The sequence below is a fragment of the Equus quagga genome, chromosome 8 (genome assembly GCF_021613505.1).
Source record: "Equus quagga isolate Etosha38 chromosome 8, UCLA_HA_Equagga_1.0, whole genome shotgun sequence".
In the NCBI taxonomy this organism is placed as follows: Eukaryota; Metazoa; Chordata; class Mammalia; order Perissodactyla; family Equidae; genus Equus; species Equus quagga.
The window spans coordinates 40,054,307-40,071,297 of record NC_060274.1 but is presented as its reverse complement, the minus strand read 5'-3'; the positions used below and the strand labels follow the sequence as shown (position 1 = coordinate 40,071,297).

Here is a 16,991-nt window from a genome sequence, read left to right as displayed (position 1 = left end):
ATCTCATTCTCTTCTAGCTGGTAAGGTTTCTACTGAGAAATCCACTGAAAGCCTGATAGGGTTTTTTTTTGTAGGTTAGTTTCTTCTGTCTTGCTGCCCTTAATATTTTTTTATTTGTCATTGACTTTTGCCAGTTTTACCATTGTATGACCCAGGGGAGGTCTTTTAGCATTGATGTAATTAGGAGTTCTATTGACTTCATGTATTTGTGAGTCCGGTTCTTTCCTTAGGTTTGGGAAGTTTTTAGCTATTATCTCTTTGAACAAGCTCTCTGCTCCTTTCTCCCTTGCTCTGGAATACCTATAACTCTTATGTTGCTTTTCCTAATTCAGTCAGATATTTCTTGCAGAATTCCTTCATTTTTTAAAAATCTTAGTTCTCTCTCCTCCTTCACCTGAAGCATTTCTATATTTCTATCTGCTAACTCACTAATTCTTTCCTCATAACATCAACTCTATTTTTTAAAGATTCTAAATTATTTTTTATCTCATTAATTGTGGTCTTCATATCCAGAATTTCTTTCTTAAAATAGTTTCAATCTTCTCATTAATTTTTTTCCTGAGCTCACTGAATTGTCTTTCTGAGTTTTCTTGTAACTTGTTGAGTTTCTTTATGATAGTTATTTTGAGTTCTCTATCATTTAGATTGTAAATTTCTGTGACTTCAGGGTTGGTTTCTGGAGATCTGTCATTCTCCTTCTGCTCCAAATTGTTGCTGTAGTTTCTCATGGTGTTTGATGAAGTAATTGTTTGGCAGTAGTATGAGGTCACAGATTCCACCTGCAACCACTGAGGGGAAGCAGGAGCTGTGTTTCTGATCTCATCCCATCTGCTGGAAGTTATGTGGGTACCGTGGATGGTCCCACCAGCCTGGAAAGCATTTGCACGTGGGCTCAGGGCTCCTGCTGTGCTGAGGTGCATTTCCTCTTGCAGGGTCGCAGTGGTACCAGGGTGCTTATGCTGTCTGGGAAAGCATTCATGTGCATGTATATCTGCCACTGCTTTTCTTATGGTAGTGCCAGCCACTGTGCTTGGTCGGTGGGGTTTCTTGTGGGGCCCAAGCCCAGGCCATTTTTTGGGACTGCAGCAGCAGGGTGGGCTCTCCCACCAGCTGGGAAAGCAATCATACCCAGGATCTGGGCTGCTGCCACCCCTTCCCACAGCTGCACCGAGGTGTGTTCCCACTTTCAGGCCTGCAGGGGTTCTATGGGTGCTCATGTCTGCCAGGAAGGCATTCAGGTGTGTGCACAGGGCTGCTGGGGAAGTTAGGGGAGTGCTCAGCTATCTCCACCACTTCCTGGGGAGTGAGTCCATCCACTTTCAGATGTATAGCTGCATGGGTCTCTCAGGTGTCCTGTTGTGCAGTGTGGGCTTCCTCCATTGGTTAATGAATGTCCATTTAGTTGTAGTTCAAAGAGGGAGAGATAAAGAGAACAGATCACTCAGCTGTGTTGCTGACGTCACTTCTCGTCTGGTTACTTTTAATCCCTGACTCTCACCCCTCATAAGTTTCTCACCATTCTCTGCCCTGCTCTGACCTTGGGGATAGGCCGCCATGGGTTGCAATATCTGGAGACCCCTTGCTCTCTAATTTTTGGTTGGTTTGGCCAATGGGATGGAGGGTGAAAGAAGAGTGTTGAGGTGCCATTTCCTGGCCTCTCTGTCTGACTCAGGTCTGGCAGGGCTGTGTCCATCTGTGACCACAGCTCTGCTGGGAGGCCCGCAGGGCTCTGCTCCATCTCTTCTCTCTTACTTGGCATGAATGTCATCACTGCTGACTTTGACAAGGTCTTTATCAACTTGGAAAGTCAGTGGTACAAATAAGTAATGAAACAGCAATTATAGGAATTCTTTCTAGGCCAAAGGCAAAGAAACTCCAATTTCTTTTTAGGTTACTTAATGTGTGCATGTAGTATTTATTCACATTGGTATCTCTCAACACTTGACTAGGAACAAAGGGAAGCAGGTAGAATAGCACTGTCTGGCTACATGGCCTTTTGATCTTGCTGATTGTATTCCAGCACATGCGAACCCTACACACAGTGAATATGAAGACAGAGAGTCTCAAATAGCTATAATCAAAAGGGAGCTTGCAGGGGAAAGACCCAATGTGTCAGAGACCTCTCGGCCCAGCTCTTAGGGTAGTGTCTGACCTGGAACCAGCTGAGAGAGCAGCACGGTGCAGTGGGAGAGGAGGTGGAGGCCTTCCCTCAGTCACAAGCAGCCTTGGGGCCATCATGCAGAGCAGAGGGCAATGCTCCCAGGGTACACATGCATTTATCACTGATGTTGTAAGGGTTTTAAAACCACAGACGATAACAAAAGCGTAAGAGCTTTCAGAAATTAATTGTACATGGCAGATATGCGGCCCCTATTTATTTTAAGGGCCCTGACACAAGGAAGTGACCGGTGTGCCTTGTGCCAAAATACTCATTTATGCACCCAATTTTCAGTGAAGTGTTATTTTGAACACCTTCAAGGGCCAGGTATGTGCTAGATTAAAATAAGACAGACCCGTCTCTGCTCCCATGGAGCTGACTTTCTACGGTGGATCAGACAAAACAGATCCCTGTGTCCCATGGGACACAGAAGAAGGTCAGGAAAAGAAAAAGAACCAGAATAATAAAAAAATGATCAGCACACAGATGTCTCCTGCATCCACACCTGAAAAACATTTCAATCCTAAGTGATATTTAATCCTGTAAAGCTGACCATTTTTCTTATTGTTGGTTTCTGGTCTGCAACATCAGTCTGCAGAGTGAAGGGGGGCACAGGGAGCACAAGTCACTCCTCCTTCCAGGTGGACTCCTGTCCCGGCCTGGCCTGCATCAGGGACAAATCCCCGTTTTAAAAAGTCAACGCTGTTACCGTCATGAGCCCTGTAATTTTTTGGTCTCTATTTTCTTATCAGTCATGTACTGGTCATAGTAAGTGTCATCTTTCTCACAGGCTGTGTGGATTCTGGGATAACGGGTCTTGGGGAGTGAGGAAGAAACGAGGGCCACGCATCTAGGTCTGAGATCAGTTGCAGCCTCGCCATCCGGCGGGTAACCAGCACCTGGTGGGGTGATCAGAGTTGAGAACTTGGCATTCAGGTTTCCTCAGTGTCCTCGACCTCCCGGGTGTAGGATGACAGTGACAAAGCCTCAGGCAAGGGCCTCAGCACCGGCTTGTTGCCCATACTTTGTGCAAGGCTCAGAGTGACTTTATCCAGTTGTGAGCCCTCCTCGGTGCCCTTCACTAAAATGCTGGCCAGAGAGCTGACTGAGCACTCAGGCACACAGGCAATGCAACCCCGTGAGTTTTCTCTGTTAAACCATCTGCCTCAAGGCACAAGGATGGCTGGTAAGGAGATACTTGGAGGGAATAGCGGCAGTGTTCCCGCCTGGTTGAGATGGCACTGCCAGAAAGAGCTTCCTGTTCAAAGCTAAAGAAGGCTTTGCCCAGTGGCTCAAGTTCACTCAGCTGTGGCTGTGACCATCCAGAGAAAACTCACTCCCCTCACCCAGGACCTCTGAGGCACTGAAGAGAGAAGAGCCGGTCTCCATGTGGACGCTCGTGATACAATCCAGTGCCTGTGCTGGTTCCACATCCCGGCTTCTCCACCAGCCCAGGGCTCAGCAACAAAGTTCAGAGCTGGAGCCTTGGATCAGAGGTCCCTGCCACCTCATAGCCACTGGCCATCCAATGTGCAGCACTGAAAGGAAACCCTCCTCTGCGTGAGCTTTGTTTAGATCTCTAGTTGGTCAGAAAGCTACCTGCAATTTTCTTTCCTGTCTACACAGAAAATATTCCCAACATGAAAAGGAAAGTCAGTGGATCAAAGTCCTCATGTCCTTCCCTTTGGAAAGACAGCAGTTAACTAGCACCTCAGGATAGGCACTTCTGGGCCTCTGACCTTTGGAGGGGATCCATCCAGAGAATTTTGCTAATTTTTACAACATCCTTGTATCACATAGTTTGCTTCCTCAATGAGAGAAAGTACAATTGACACATTGACACAGCCTCGTCAGCCCCTGCATGCCAGAGATGAGCAGAAGGCAACGAAATCAGGGTGAGAGCCAAGGCTGGGCAGCTGGCGAGGTGCCTTCCCCAGTGGAAAGTGATTGAGGCCAAGTCAAGTAGCAAACGAGCAGGCCGCAAGCCCAGCGAGTCTTCAGTGCCTTCCAGTAGGCCTTTGCCTGTGGCCTTACTCTGTGTCTGCATGAACCGTACTTGACTCCAAGGTTTTCTTCAGAATGTTGTCCCATTCATGCCACCAAGGCACCTATCCCTGTTCCCCTCTGCCACCATCCAAATGCAGCTCCCTTTGTCGTCTGAACATTCGTACTCCCTGATGTTCTAAGCTCTGTCCTCCCAATCTTATGCTCTGAGTCCCTGGAGATCCCATTCTTTTGCCTACATATCCGCTCCAGCCTTTTCCAACTGCTCCCTCCTTTCCCCTCAGGTCTTCTGAGCACCTCCTGCTTCCAGCAGGCCTCTTCATTCTCTCATCACACGCCTCCCAGGCTCTGAGCCCCTCCTTTTCAGCTTCCCTCTGGGACCTTTGACTCTACCCACCCCTTACACATCAGTGTGGCCCATCTTGTTGTGGGCCTTAGCTCTGCTCTGCCTGCACAAGCTCTGAGTGCTCTCACCTCCACCCACGGCTGAGCCACTCCATCTATTTCAGTGTCTCGTCTCCCAAATCTTCATTTCTAGCCCAACTGCTCTCCTGCTCACCAGGGCTATAGTTCCACTTACATATTAATATGTCAACCTGTATACATAACAGAAACTGCAAAGTCTACCTGTCAAAGAGTGCATTCCTCATCTATCCTCTAAACGCCATCTACTTCACGTAACTCCCATCACAGTTGACAGTATCAATCCACTCAATTGTGTAACCAGAAACCTTGACTTATTCTCTCTTCCGTCACCTCAACATTCAATCAGTGAACCAACTAGTTCAATCTCGTCTCCCTCTGATATGTCTCTATAGTCAGCCCCCTCCTTCTGGGACCCTGCCTCTGCCACAGTTTTTGACCCTCTATGTCTCCCCTTGTCTTACTGACAGCTTCAGGCTGGTCTGGCTCTTTCCGGTCTTACTTCCTTAAAATTTTCTCCACATTATGGCAAGATTTACTTTTTAAAAAACACAAATCCAATTACAGTATTTTCCATATGGGATATGACCATCTGTTTCTCTTTTCTGTCTCCAGCCTCACTGCCCACCACAACCCCAAAGGTCAGTCTCTGCTCTGGTCCGTCCACACTGCTTGCTGAAGGCTCCATTCCCTCTCACACCTTTCAATTCTTACTTCCAATTTTGGCTCCTCGACATGTCTTTTCTCCACTTGTCTGCTGAGTCTCCTATTCAACTGTGCCTTAAGACTCGGTGCAATCACCCCCTCTTTTTATAAGATCCTGGCTTCAGTCTCCATACCCTCTTATTACCTTGGGCTAAAGGAAACATTCTTCCTTGTGATATAATACAATTCTCAGGCTTATATTTGCATTTTAGTCTTACACACACACACACACACGTATTACATATGTATAATCTGGCATTTAAGATGTATTGTAATTGTCGGTTTACTCACGTGTTCCTCCCACTACAGCTCCTTGAGGACAGAGATCTTGCTCATTTCATCTTTGTATCCTCCCAGCACCCAGCATGTGCTTAATTTATAATTGCTAAATTAATGAAGGTATTCCCACAACACCTAGGATTGTCCTACGTGGTGTGATATTTGGTGAAAATATTTCTTTATTGATTGCTGATTCCAATCCTCTAAGATGTGTCCTCTAAGACACCATCTTAAATTCCATACTCACAGACTAAGAGAGCATTGAGGGATATTAAGTACAATCTGTGTGCATACATGTTCTTGTGTCATGGGTTATAGTACTCTTTACTGTTGGAATGAACCTGCCTGAATGTGGCCTAAGGGAGAGCTGGCATTCAATTCTTAGGGTCATAAGTCTTGCCCACTCCACCTGCCTCCTGTCTGTCTGTTTCTGTCTCACAGTTTCATTATCCGCTTATTGATAAGTTACAGGAAAAGGAACGACACGGGGCAACTGTTGTTTCTTTACTTGTGCCAAACACATGATGCAGACACTGCTGTTTTAGCTCAAGACCTTCAGAGCTGAGAGTGCTTGAAGAAAGAGGGCATGTGCAATAGCTGGAAGCCTTAGCAGACGGGGGTTATTCTGATGCTATAAAACCAAAATACTGGGATAAACCCAGCAGGCCCAGGTACGACCCAGAAGCTCCCTTCACCAGCAGACACGGCAACACATTATAAAGAAGGAGTCTCAGATAAGAACCCACACTAGCAGTCTCCAGGGCTCATTTCCCTCTTCACAGCAGAAGCACCCGCAGCGAGAGCAGGGCTAATTTTCAAATCAGGTGTGGTGGTGACACAGCAGGAAAGTGCCTGCATCCCAGATGTTCCAGGTAGCTTTCGGGAGGCTTCTAATACCTATGTCTGAGGTATCTTACCCACAGAACTGCACAGAATTGACTGAGACTTCTCTCCTTACACGTATATCAGTAAGCGGTAATAGATGCCTCCATAGGAGAGAACCAGATACTGGATTTTCCAGTCAAGATGATGCTTAGAGATGATCTGTCACAACAGCCTTATTTTACAGTAAGATGCAGAAGCTGATGTCCACAGTGCTAAAATCATTGGTCCAAGGTCAGAGAACCCATGACTGCCTCCAAGAAGCCTCTGCTGGAGACTCTCATGATTTTAGTAGAATTATTAACATTCACAATTGATATCTACTTACCTTAGTGTCTCCTCCAAAGGCAATTACTGTATCTTCTATCAATTTGCAGTGTCTTTAGTAACTTATTTTGCGTTCTGGGTGCAGACTAACAGAATCCTCCTTCTAGTGTGCTGTTATTCACTCTCAACACCCCTCAGAAACACTGTGGCCCTCAAGAAATGCTGTTGACCTCTGACTAAGAAAGCCTAGACCATTCAAACACAAGAAAGCAAAAATTCCAGATCTTACCACTCAAGATGGTTTTCCACAAACGCAGACATGGGGCTGATCTGCACGGTGTAAGTATCATTTGCAGAATACTCAAAGAGTCCGTAGTAAGGGTTGAAGAGCTCCTGAGACAAAAGGAAGAAGAACTCTCGCGAAGGACCACTGTAGTCCAGGCTGCAAAGGAAGCAGAGGCCCAGGAGCTCATTATGTGCGGGACGTGGGGACGGTGTCTATCCAGGTGCTAGTGTGCCTTTCAGAGTCGGTGCTGGGGAAACCAGAGAGCGACCTCGGCTCTTTACAGTGGATCCCAATGCAAGTATCAATTTGCTGTAGAAAACGAGGACGCCATACTGGTTTGGGGATGTTCTTACTCAGACGTCCATGAATGAACTCTTTTGGCAGTGTTCCTTAACCTTTTTTCGATCATGTAACACCTATTGGATAAAACACACAGCTGGCCCATTAAAAACAAGGACTTTGTTGTGGGAGGTACAAAAGAATTTCCTGCAACAGTGCGTGCATGTATGCATGTGTATGAATTGAAAAGTTTCCAAGTTCCTTCTGCTATGCCCTCCCAGGTGGGCTTGCCCTTCATGGTGGAGATGGTTTTCCATGAAATCGCTGAAATTATATGAATAATTTGGCATGCAGTCATATATGTGTACCCTAGGCAGAAGGACTCTTTGATCCGATACTCAGAACTGTACACCACCTGAAAAAGTAAAGCTCCAGTAGCTGAGGACTGTATTTTTGGTTTATACTTTGACACATAATGTCAGACTCTAGCACATGCCAATAATCGTAGGCTTTTGAAGAACGTGAAACTGAAAGCTTGGCAATACCTGGAGAGAAAGGCCTCCTGGGAGGACTTGATCAGAATCACCTTGGGGCAAAGGCTTAGAGCCACCCTGATCCTCCTTGAGAAAAATCACCTCAAATTAGGGGCTCAGGTTCACCCACACCGAGCTGTCTGCATAAAACCACTGGTGCCTCACCCCTCCTCTCCAACAAACGTGATGTAGAGCTTGCTTCGCTGGAGCTCCTTCCGGGAATAGGCCATCACCTGATTGAAGGTTCCCTCCAACAAGTGGTCCCGGCGGATGATGAGCCTGGGGAGAAGCAGCAGCCACGTGGGCGGGGAGCCGTGGCTCCACAGCGCCGACACTGGAGAGGGTGTGAGGTGAGCTGTGAGCGCCCAGGCCCACTCCCCAGCCTCTCCAACGAGGTCCACATCCCGCCAGCTCAGCGATGGACTCATCTGAACTCTTTTCAAAACATTGAAAGCACGAGGACAACACGGACACTTTTATAATTGGATACACTCCATTATATTGGACTACTTTTAGGATTCTTTTTGATCAATTCCAAAAAGAATCTTTTAAGTTGGATTCCTGAGTTTGGGTTTAGCTTTTCAAGATGAAAATAATAAACTCAAAAGGTGAAAAAAACCGACACATCTTTTTACTTCTATCCAAATTACACAGTTACAAAGAGTCTATGAATTTGACTGTAGAGTTAAATTTGTCCCAAGAGTAAGTAAGGGAAATATAAGATCTTTTATTTAGTTCCCAAGTCCTTGTTTTCTGAAAAGGTCTACCATTGATTTTATACGTGCCTTTGTCTGAAATCCACTGTTCTTTCTCTCTTGCCTTCTCTTCTCTTCCCTACCCTTCCTGCCCCCCTTCCAGTTTCTTAACTTCCTTTCTTCTTTCTTTCCAACTTCCTTTTTTTGCTTCCTCCCTTCTATGGGCATACCTGCTACCGCACCATGGTACTCAATCTCCAAAACATATTACAAGGGATGGGGGAGAAAGGGAGGGAAAAACCGATCATCTGAATCCAGTGCCAAGCACTGGGGCACTCACTTAATTTTCCCTGGACCCTGACCAAATCCTTTGGCTTCCAGTTTTCGGTAGAAATTGCGGAGCTTGGCCTCAAAGTCTCTCCGGTAGGGCGAAGGGGCTCTTGCGCTGGCTCTCTGTAAACCTGCAGAGGGAAGCACACGGGCTGAAGGTCCTCGCTCTTTATCAAAGAACCAATGGGCAGAGCCACGCAAGAGGAATGGCAGCCAGGGGCACGTTCCTGTCTTCACACTTGTGTCTCCAAGAGGTTTCCCTTGCTGCCATCGCTCCCTCAGTGACTTTGATAAGAAACAGAATACAGTCAGGAGAAGAATGAACTCTGATGACAATAAATATTTATGTCTTCCACTCCATTTCAGTTGTGTTTCTCTTAAAAGTACCTTGATGAGCCTATTTCTTGGCTTAATTGCACTTAAATATCTAAGACAACATAGATCAAACTAGACTAACCTTTTCCTGTGGGTTGCTGTATTATAAGATGTGATTGTGACTACAATGAGGCAAGTAGGATTGTAACATGTGCATGTCCTACTTCGCTAACTATATTGATATTGAAAAATCAAAATAATAAACATGCAAAAATAAACACACCTGTCCACTAGGGCCCAGAGCATTTAGGAGTTTATATTAGATTAGATAATAAATGCTTTATTATCTTTACACACCTTTTAATGAAAAAGGAATAGAAAAAATAACATTCTTCTCTAAGTTTTACAGAAGGCCAGAATCACGGTTTGCTCCTTCAATAACTACTTATTAGTTACAATATTCCAGGTACTGAATTTATAATCTAGAGAAGACTGATACCAACAAACTCACAGAAGTGAGAAGATGATTACAAGTTGAGATGATTGCTACCGATGAAAGCAAGGAACTCAGTTCTTTGAGACCACAGAACACTCTGGCCAAGTTTAGGAAGCCTTCCCTGGGGAATATCTGAAGAATAAGTAGGCATGAATTAGACTGAGTGAGTTAGGAAGGACTTCAGTTTAACTAGGAGAAGAGACGAGCTGGGAAAAGAAAAGCAATCTAGGTAGAAGTTCAGTGTGTGCAAAGGCCCTGTGGCAGAATGGAAAGTAGTGCTCCAGTTTATCTGTAACCCAGGCTGCAAGGACCAAAGTGATGCAAAACGAGGCTTGAGAGGGGGGGCAGGAGACAATCAAACAGGATAAGATATATTCTGTTAAGCAATTTTGTTTAATGCTAAGCACAATAGGAAGCCATTGCATGGGGGCTGACAGGATGTGACTTGAGCTATGAAAACATCAGTCTTTCTGCAGTAGAGACAGCCTAAATTGGACTAGAGTGGTGTCAGTAGAGATGGGAAGTGGATAGATTGGAGAGATGTTTAGGAGGCAATGGATTGGATTATAGGTAGTGAGGGAGAGGTGGGTTTCAGATTTTGTAACTGAATGGACTCTGGTGACATTGAGATGGGGAACAATGGAAGGACAAATTTGTGGGGGAGATCATGAGCTTGGTCTTTGATGGCAGTACCTTTGAATGTTTAATTAGAAAGAAACGTAGTTGGAGAGAAAAGAGAAAACATCTGGGACTGAGTGTTGAGGATGATAAGAGGTGAAGGATGAGTCTGCAAAGGTGGCCAAAAGGTAGATGGACGCATACAGTGGTGTCACAGAAGCCAACTGAAGAGGTGACTGAAGGGGGAGAGCAGTCAGTAATATTACATGTGGCTGAAAAACTGGGAGGAGGGCTGAGAATTACCCACTGGACTGGGTGCCCAGAGGCCATGGTGACCTTATCAGAGACACCTCCTCTAACGCACAGGCAGGAAGGGGAGCGGGTGGGGCCAGGCTTGGTAGGCGTGTAGGATTGGTAGCAGGCATTTGAGACAGTTTCTGTCTAATGGCTTTAATTTTCTCAGTGAAGGAAGAAGGGACATATCATTTTCTAGGAGAGACACAGGGGGTTGAATGTTTAGGGGGAGCAGAAAAATTTGAAATGGCAGTAGAGAAGACAGAAATTTACTGAAAACATATGGCAGAATTTTATTCTGGGTTTTCAATTTATAATTAATGATCTGCCCTGTCAAGTGAATTTTCCCAAGAATGCCTGACTACGGATGTGGAGGAAGCAGAGAGCAAGTTTGTCCAGAGCTGGAGTTCTGCAAATGAAAGGAGAGGATCAGGGGAGTTTAGGCCTTTGGCAAGGATGTTCCTGAAATGATGAACCATGGAATCTATGCTGGATAAGGGAAAGAGGGAAAGGAAAGGAGAGGCGTTCATGAGCTGGAGGTCCTGATGAGGGCAACAGATGGAAATAGGGGGAATAGTTGAAAAGGCATGTTGGACGTGAGCAGGATGCTTGAGTCAGTGATTTGAGAGATGATAACAAGGGCAGGAAGGTGTCTGTGGGAGGATGTGGTTGAGGTGGAGGAGGAGAAGGTCATTGCAGACAAGGAAGTCCAGAAACTGGGAGGTCAGGGAACTGAATGGGCGCCCTTGTGGATGCTGCAGTCATCGAGGATGATGGAAGGACCCAGGAAGGAGAGGGGGACCATGAGTCAGGTGCCACAGTTTGAGAAACAGCAAAGGTTGGTAGATGACAGCAACTAGGAGGGCAGATAGAGTGGAGCGGTATAAGCGAGGAAGCATGGGGGGCACCAGCCCCACCTTTGGACCCTCAGCATGTGGGGTGGGAGGGAACCCACAGCCACCACTTATAAAGTCGTATCTTCACTGAAATGCCAGGTTTCAGGACACAGGTAGAACCAGAATACAAGTCTGAAGGTGCAAGCATATTTTTCTGTCCAGCAGATTACAGTATATGTTATAATAGGACTTTCACCGCTGTGGGTATACCACTATCCCCATGGCCACTGCTATGCATTTGCTAATAATTTATGCTTCACAAAGTACTTTGGCATAAATGTCTATAATTCCCTATCACTGTAGCACCCAGGGAAATTGCATAAAAATCTGGACAAATGGGAATTGTAAAATTTAACATCAAAGTCTTTGGATTCCATAATCTAGGACCCCACGGTCAATCGAAGCTGGGAGAACAAAGAAGTGAGCACTTTGACAAAATGAATTGGATGGCTGCTTGGATTCATGGCATCAGTAATGTCTCTATCAGGAAAGCTGGTTTCTTTTATAAAAGTTATCCAAATCATGCTCCTTTAACAAATAACTCTTTATTCTCTCTTATTTTCCTATTTGCAATATGATGTCTCCCCCATGTAATGATGTTAAAATCATACTTTACTGCCAAGTGTTTGGACCAAAGTGTAGACAGGTTACCAGGCTGGGACAATCTCTACAACAAAATGGCAGATTATCATGCAGACCAACAGCTCCTCCTCATGGAAGCCTCTGCTTCCCAAAAGTCAGTCACCCTTTGCACACTGGACACATCTGATTGTCCTGATGTTGGCTCTGACAAAGCTCCTGGCCCTCCTTTTCCCAGGTCATGCCATCTCAGTAACGTTGGATGTCAGAGGAAGTGTGCGTTGGGAATTTGCTTAACAGTAACATCGGTATACTTGTTGGAGGAAGTGACAACAATGACACACTGACTTAAAAACAGATTTTAGCAGTTAGCAAAACTACCTCTAAGAGACAGTTCTGAATGACATGACCTGAAGGAGCCAAACTAATGGCGATTTTAGTTTTAGAGAGTGACACTGAGTGAGACACCGCTTCTGAGGGACAGAGCATATTGCCAAACTCCTTCTCTTCTGAATTTCCCCATTGGCTTCAAAAGCCAAGCTTGGACTCCAACTTCAGAGGTCATAAGACAGGAAGTTACTAAATTATTCAAACTAACTTCCTTTATTTTCAAAAGTTGTAAAAAGAAATTTGGGGTTACTACAGAGACTTACAATAATGCGATAATGCAAACCAAACAAATGGGGAAAAACTCTCCAATATCTGGATCCCGTTTAGGGGGATGGATTTTAGTTAAGCTAATTATCTCGATGAACCCAGGAAATGATATCTTCTTTTTTCACTAAGGAGCTCAATATATATCTCCTCATTTGGAATGGAAAATACCTACAAAGACTTTTTGAATTAGGAGTAAATTCATTCCAACACATAAAGAAAACTTTGGGAGAACAGTTTCATATCACATAAGAACACTGTTTGGCATCTTCGTGGGGACACAATGATGGTCCCTAGTAACGAATAGCCCAGGAACCCCTTTACAACTTAATGAAAAGTTACCCAAATTTGTAACTAATAACATTCTGAGTCATAAGGCAGGATGTTTCAGAGAGGGCGCTTCCCTTTGAATGCCTGGAGGGCACGCTTGGAATGCAACAGCAATTTAGAGCAGAGGTAGGCAGACTTTGTCTGTAAAGGGCCAGACAGTAAATATTTTAGGCTTTTTGGGCCATATGGTCTCTGTCGCTACTATTCCACTCTGTCGTTATAGTGTGAAAGTCGTCATAGAAAATACATAAACAGGTGGGGCACGGTTCCAATCAAATTTTATTTATAGACACTGAAATTTGAATTTCACATAATTTTCACGTTATGAAATGGTTGTTGTAAAAAGTTTTTTCAAACCACTTAAAAATGTAAAAGGCATTCTAGCTGTGTGCATCGCAAAGGCAGGTGGCAATTTGTCATCACCCAGTGTAGACTGTGTGCTTTCCACCAGAAAATTGAGGGGGGGGGGGGTGAAGAGAGGACAAGTCGCATTGCCCTTCTTCCACCTCCATCTGTGGAAACACAGATGGCCACTTACAGGAGACAGACTGAGATGCTCAAGTTACCTGGGGAGTTCTGAGGGGAGGAACAGGGTGAGCAGCGGGGAGAGAAGCTGTACCCAGGGTGGAAGGCAGCTTGCAGGGGGACGTAGGACATAATCTCTTCTTCAAAGAGACTGCAAAGTGAAAATACAAAAGGTTAGTTCTCCGTCCATGAGAGAGTGTTCACGAAGTGGAGTGACAGCAGTCACAGTTCTCACAAGGCAACGACAGCACTGAGATTCAGTTGTAGTATAAAAGACAGGCATATCTCAGCATGCAAATTCTCAGTGTTATTTAAAAAATTTGGTGTTTTTTTTTTTTTTTTGCTGAGGAAGATTCGCCCCAAGCTAACATCTGCTGCCAATCTTACTCTTTTTGTATGTGAGCTGCTCCACAGCATGGCCACTAACAGACCAGTAGTGTAGGTTCACCCCTGGGAACTGAACCTAGGGTGCCAAAATGGAGCACACTGAACTTAACCACTAGGCCACCGGGTCTAGCCCCTCAGAGTTATTTTAAACCCTAGTTAATCCTACAGCAAAGTTTACACCAAGTACTATACGTAGCTCTTGATACCCCAAGTTGTAAATGTAAAGAAGGCAATGGATAGCAGGTACAAGGGTGGCCCTACTTCAGTCACAGCCAGTAGAATCTTCTAGAACAAATGGCAAGTGTTTCAGTCTTGGCTATAGTGGAGAACTGCCCAGGGCAGCTTTTCCAGAATGTTTCAGGCTTAGCCCCTTACCTCAGCAAAATGACTAGGTCTGCATCACAGGACAACTTTTCAAGCCCATGATTACCCTCAGTCCGAATGTAATGGATTTTCTCCCTAGAATAATGTGGGAAAGAAAATAATGATTACACACCAACTCATAGGCTAAGGAATATGTCCCTTTGGATCCCTTTTTTTTCTTTCCAATATGGCTGAACAGCAATGTCCTAACGTCCAGTGTATTTCACGGTATTTTAAGTTCGTATTGCAGTTCCTACAATGCTCTACAAGGCACGGCCTTTCCTCCGACTCACACAGGGACCAAAGCTGAGGAGCACAAGAGAGGTCCTCGGATACCCACGACAGTCAGGAGCGGAGCTGGGTAAAGAGAGCGGCTGAAGGACTGTGGGCTCAGGGCGTCTTGGAAGCTGGCAGAGGAAAGAGTGAGGGGCCGCCTCTTGAGAAACCTTATGCTTGATGGAAAATGCATAAGGCCACACTGGGCACAGAGAGGGGCTGGCCCCCGGAACACAGGAGGGTCTCCCAGGTTGGTCTGAGCACAGGCATCAATTTCTCTCTGTTTAGTTACAATTCACGCATTCTGATCCTTTTCCACTACCTCCAACTCCAACCCAGCAAATTATTCCAATAAGTCTGTGGATGAATAGCATTTATTTTGATCAAAGGAACTTTGTAATTTGATTCTCTGACATTCAAATATTACAAACACCATGGTCAAGAATCACTCTATTGTATGCATGCTTCAAAGTAGTTTTTTCCCTTTTTTGAAGAGATGCAGCAGAAATCTGGGAAGACTTAAGGATTGAGTTTTAAAGATATTTAACTTTTTTCTTTTTTTTGTTTAATTTTTTATTTTGAGATGATCTTAGAGTCACGTGTAATTCTAAGAAATTAATACAGAGTGATCCAGTGTACCTTTTACTCAGGTTCCTCCAATGGATGACTTTTTAAAAATCTATTTATAAAAATACTGCAGACACAAATTTTCCTCTCTCTGATGATACAACATGAATCTAAATCTTCATCATAATTTGCATATTTTTAGGCAAAAATATAATGAACTTGACCTTTCGGTGTGGGTATTTTTTTAAAAAGACAAGGGCAACTTCTTGGCCTCTACAAAGATACACAAAATGGGATTAAACAGAAAAATGCACTGTGACCCCAGCTCTCAGTTTAGGTTGAGTACCACTGTAGTAAATGCGATTCCCAAATCCTGGGGGAGCTCAGGGTGGCTTCTCTGCCCAGGGGTTTGAAGAATGGAGCAGACCTGTACACACATTATTTTGCAGGAAGCATGTGGAAGGCGAGCCAAGAATGCAAGCACCACACCTCCTCCAGCACGTGTTCCTCCTTCCATGTCCTTATGTCCTGACCCCGTGTGCCTGAGCTTCATCCTCCCAATCCTGACACCACCTCCCAGCCTCTCATTTGGAAGACTCCCATGGATCTGCTCTTCTGGTTTACTGACCTCAGCCCCATAAAGGGCCTCAAAGTTATATGCTCTCCCAATGACAATGTCCCTGGTGCAGATCATCCTGCTGCCCCAAGGGACACACATCTGGGTAAGCCCCTGATCTCCCTGCCTGGGGGAGAAGGGGGAGGACATTCTATGGATCACCCTTGGTTCTCAGCATCCCTAGAGAAAGCAAGTCCAAAGAGGGTCAACCCTACTAGGGCAGCAGAGTGCCCTTCCCAGTCATGGAAAGCGGCACCCCAATGTGGTGGTTCTACCATTGCACCACCCACACAGGCCACAGCCATGTGTCAGAATGCCATGCCACTTTTCTGAGAGTTTTGGTGGCTCTCCATAGGACATTACACCCCCTGTGATGTCTATGAAGATCTCATGCAGACCCAGTGGTCTGAGGGCCTCCCAGTGCCCCTGGGACTCCATCCCAAAGGTAGTGAGAACTGGGGAAGATCTCTGGGGCTGAGAATGCCATCTGCCTCTCCTGCATATATCCTCTGGCCATCAGGAAAACTCCTGTGCAAAGCTGTTCTCGGAGCTCAGGCCGGTAGAGCCACCTGCCTCCTTGACATCTTGTCATCTCTACTTATGGTCTCAAAGACCTCAAAATGCAATATCCAAAATGAAATCCTGGACATTCTCCCTCTACTCAAGCCAGTGCCTCCTCCATCTTCCCCATCTCAGTAAATGACACTGCTATGGTCTGAATGTTTGACACTCTGATATTCACATGTTGGAATACTAATGCCCAATGTGACAATATTCAGAGGTGAGGTCATGAGGTCAGGAGGGTGGAACCCTACGAATGGGATTAGTGCCCTTAAAAAGGAGACCCTACAGAGTTCCCTGGTCCCTTCCATCACGTGAGGGTATGAGTGGTCTGCAACCTGGAAGAGGGCCCTCACTCTGACCATGCTGGCACCCTGGACTCTGACTGCCAGCCTCCAGATTGTGAGCAAAAGTTTCTGCTGTTTATAAGCCACCCAGACTGTGGTCTTTTGTTATAGCAGCCCAAATCGGCTAAGACAGACATCATTATCCACTGATCTGGCTGTCCCACCCCAGCTGTCATTCCTACTTTCTCTTGTCTCCTCACCCCCACATTCAAGCTGTCATCAGCTTCTGTTGTTTTTGCACTCACAGTATCACCACAAGCTGCTCGCTCCTCTCCCTCCATGCTCTCCCATCACCTGTACAACCATCATCTCTCTAGTAGATTAAT

The 16,991-nt window shown here is 45.4% G+C and overlaps 1 protein-coding gene across 1 annotated transcript in view; it reads right to left on the bottom strand.

Moving 5' to 3' along the window:
• Nucleotides 1–16,991, bottom strand: part of HECW1 (HECT, C2 and WW domain containing E3 ubiquitin protein ligase 1) — a 175,575-nt gene that overhangs the window by 50,937 nt on the left and 107,647 nt on the right. The window contains exons 15-19 of the mRNA XM_046670619.1: nt 14,311–14,394; nt 13,590–13,699; nt 8,852–8,972; nt 7,982–8,095; nt 7,008–7,160 (exon numbers count right to left, since the gene is read on the bottom strand). Coding sequence (XP_046526575.1) covers nt 7,008–7,160; nt 7,982–8,095; nt 8,852–8,972; nt 13,590–13,699; nt 14,311–14,394 — 582 coding nt within the window. The remainder of the gene's footprint in view (nt 1–7,007; nt 7,161–7,981; nt 8,096–8,851; nt 8,973–13,589; nt 13,700–14,310; nt 14,395–16,991) is intronic.